At 37.1% G+C, this 2264-nt stretch overlaps 1 protein-coding gene across 1 annotated transcript; it reads right to left on the bottom strand.

The window, feature by feature from the left end:
* Positions 1-408: 408 nt before the first annotated feature.
* Positions 409-1995, bottom strand: LOC111808092 (uncharacterized). The gene is made up of 2 exons (XM_023693896.2): positions 1854-1995; positions 409-1436 (listed from the first exon to the last, which is right to left on the bottom strand). Exons 1-2 carry the CDS (start codon positions 1875-1877, stop codon positions 621-623), a joined length of 840 nt encoding a protein of 279 aa, XP_023549664.2. The 5' UTR covers positions 1878-1995; the 3' UTR covers positions 409-620.
* Positions 1996-2264: the final 269 nt, after the last annotated feature.

Genomic DNA, 2264 nt, shown 5'->3' with positions numbered 1-2264 from the left:
AGGACAAAAAGGGAAGGGGAATGCCCTTCATTGGCAATGGGGCCTCAATGATCTGTCTTTTTCAGGTCGTGTGTAAGTAAAGGACTTATTCATGAAATGCAATGCTCTGTGGTGTGATTATTCCTTTCCTTCTTGGGATTCTACCTTGCCTAATCAACTTGACTTTGGCTACCTTTTTTCCATACATGAACATGAATGACATGAAGACACGACCTCTCGATAAGGCCTTTAATTATGTATTTCGGTCGAAATGGATGTTTAAGTGGAAGAAGAATCCGAGTGACCAAAATTTCCTTTTATTTTATGTAATAATCATGAAAACCTCTAAGAAACTTTTGAAGTTCACCAAAAAACAATGCTTCAAAACCGATACACAAAATAAAAAATGGAAGAGAAACACAAGAAAGGTAAAAGAAAAACCCTATAGTTAGTTTGTTCATCAAACTCCAAACAAAATCACCCCACCACCAACCAACACCAAGCTGTGGTAAAAAAAAAAAAAAAAAAAAAAAAAAACACCATTTTTCTTCATCTTTTTTTAGTAACATATCTATTTAAAGTAAAAAAAAAAAAAAAAAAAAAAAAAAAAAAAAAAAAAACAACAGTAAAAGAATGAAATTTTACCATGATCCACCACCCAACATCCCATTCCAAAATCCACCACTTGAATTATCCCCTCCATGCCGACCTCCTCCTCTATTCTGTTCAAATTCATCACTCCCATTACTTTGCTTCAAATCTTGAATTGGAAACATAACAGCCGTCTGATCTTGATGATCTTGATGATGATGATGATGATTCCCATACCCACCGCCACTCTCAAACCCATCCAGGGAAAAACTTAAGCTTGATGGTTTCAGCTCATTAAATCCAAACCCACCAGCGCCATTGAAGACTCCGGCCGCCGCAGCCGGCGGCGGCGGCGGCGGCGCCATGAAAGAACCGAAAAGGTGAGAAGAAGAAGTAGTAGAAGAAGGAGAAGAAATAGGGTTATTATTATTAGGAGGGAAGATTGCAAGATTGAGATCCTGATGAGCATGGTGGATCATTTTAGGGTTTTGATCAGAGCCGTTGATCTTCTTATCAACTGGTGCTGAAAGTGAAGATCTTTTGTTCTTCCTTGAGCCGCCACCCACTGGAACATTCCTTAAAGAGCCACCTTCCGTCCAATACCTCCGACAAGACTTACAAAAATACCTCGGCTGAGACAGGCTGTAATTGTTGTAGTAACAGAATTTGGTGTTGGTCGAATTACACCTCGGACAGTTCAAAGCTTGCTCCTTTTGAGGCCTTGCCTTTCTCTCCAACAAATTACCATTATTGTTATTATTATTAATATTAATATTAACATTATTAATATTAATATTACCAGCCTTTGAAGAACTCGACGACTCACCTCCTTCCATTTGTTTAACAACCACTCCACCACCTGCAAACTGATAACCAAATCCACAAAAATCAATCATTTCATCATCAAATTCAGCGTTTTTTTTACCCTAATCATCAAAAAAGACTCCATTTCTCAAACCCAGATCAAAAAAAGTGTTTCTCCGACGACCCATCTGATAATTAGAGAAAAAAATTATCTTTTTTCGATGACCCATCAAAGAACTAGAGAAAAAAAAGTGTTTTTTTCGACGACCCATCTGAAAATTAGAGAAAAAAAAGTGTTTTTCGGATGACCCATATGAGAATTAGAGAAAAAAACATGTTTTTTGGATGAGCCATTAGAGAATTTAGAGGAGTTGATGTAAAGGAAAAGGGAAAGAGAAGCCATGAAATGAAAAGTTAAAAAGCTTAGAAGTAGAGAGGTTAAGAGAGAGAAAGAGGAGGAGGAGAGAGAGAGAGATTACCTGTGGCCAAGGAGGAGTATCCATGGGGATTAAGAAGAGGAAGAGAGAAAAGGGGAAAAGGAAAAGGAAAAGGAAGTGATGAAAAAGGGAAGAAAAGGAGAGAAGAAAAAAGAAGAAATGAAGAAGAAAAATGGTGTGTAAAAGCAAACATGGGATTGGGATCCATTCATATCCATCACTCTTATTTGTCGGCCAACTCACTCTCATTTCAGGGTGTTTTCGTCATTTCACCCTCTCCAACCCTTTTGCTTTATTATTATTATTATTATTATTATTATTATTATTATTATTATTATTATTATTAAACTAAACTAATCCATGTTTTGGTTCAATCTTGTTCTTCACAGTGCTCACACTGTGGCCACCCCAATTTTCTACGACCATTCATCATGCCAACAACTGCCAATGTTC

Source organism: Cucurbita pepo, chromosome 13 (assembly GCF_057944985.1).
Source record: "Cucurbita pepo subsp. pepo isolate OVF chromosome 13, ASM5794498v1, whole genome shotgun sequence".
Lineage (NCBI taxonomy): Eukaryota > Viridiplantae > Streptophyta > Magnoliopsida > Cucurbitales > Cucurbitaceae > Cucurbita > Cucurbita pepo.
Note: the sequence above shows the minus strand (reverse complement) of the source record. Positions and strands in the feature narration are given on the sequence as shown.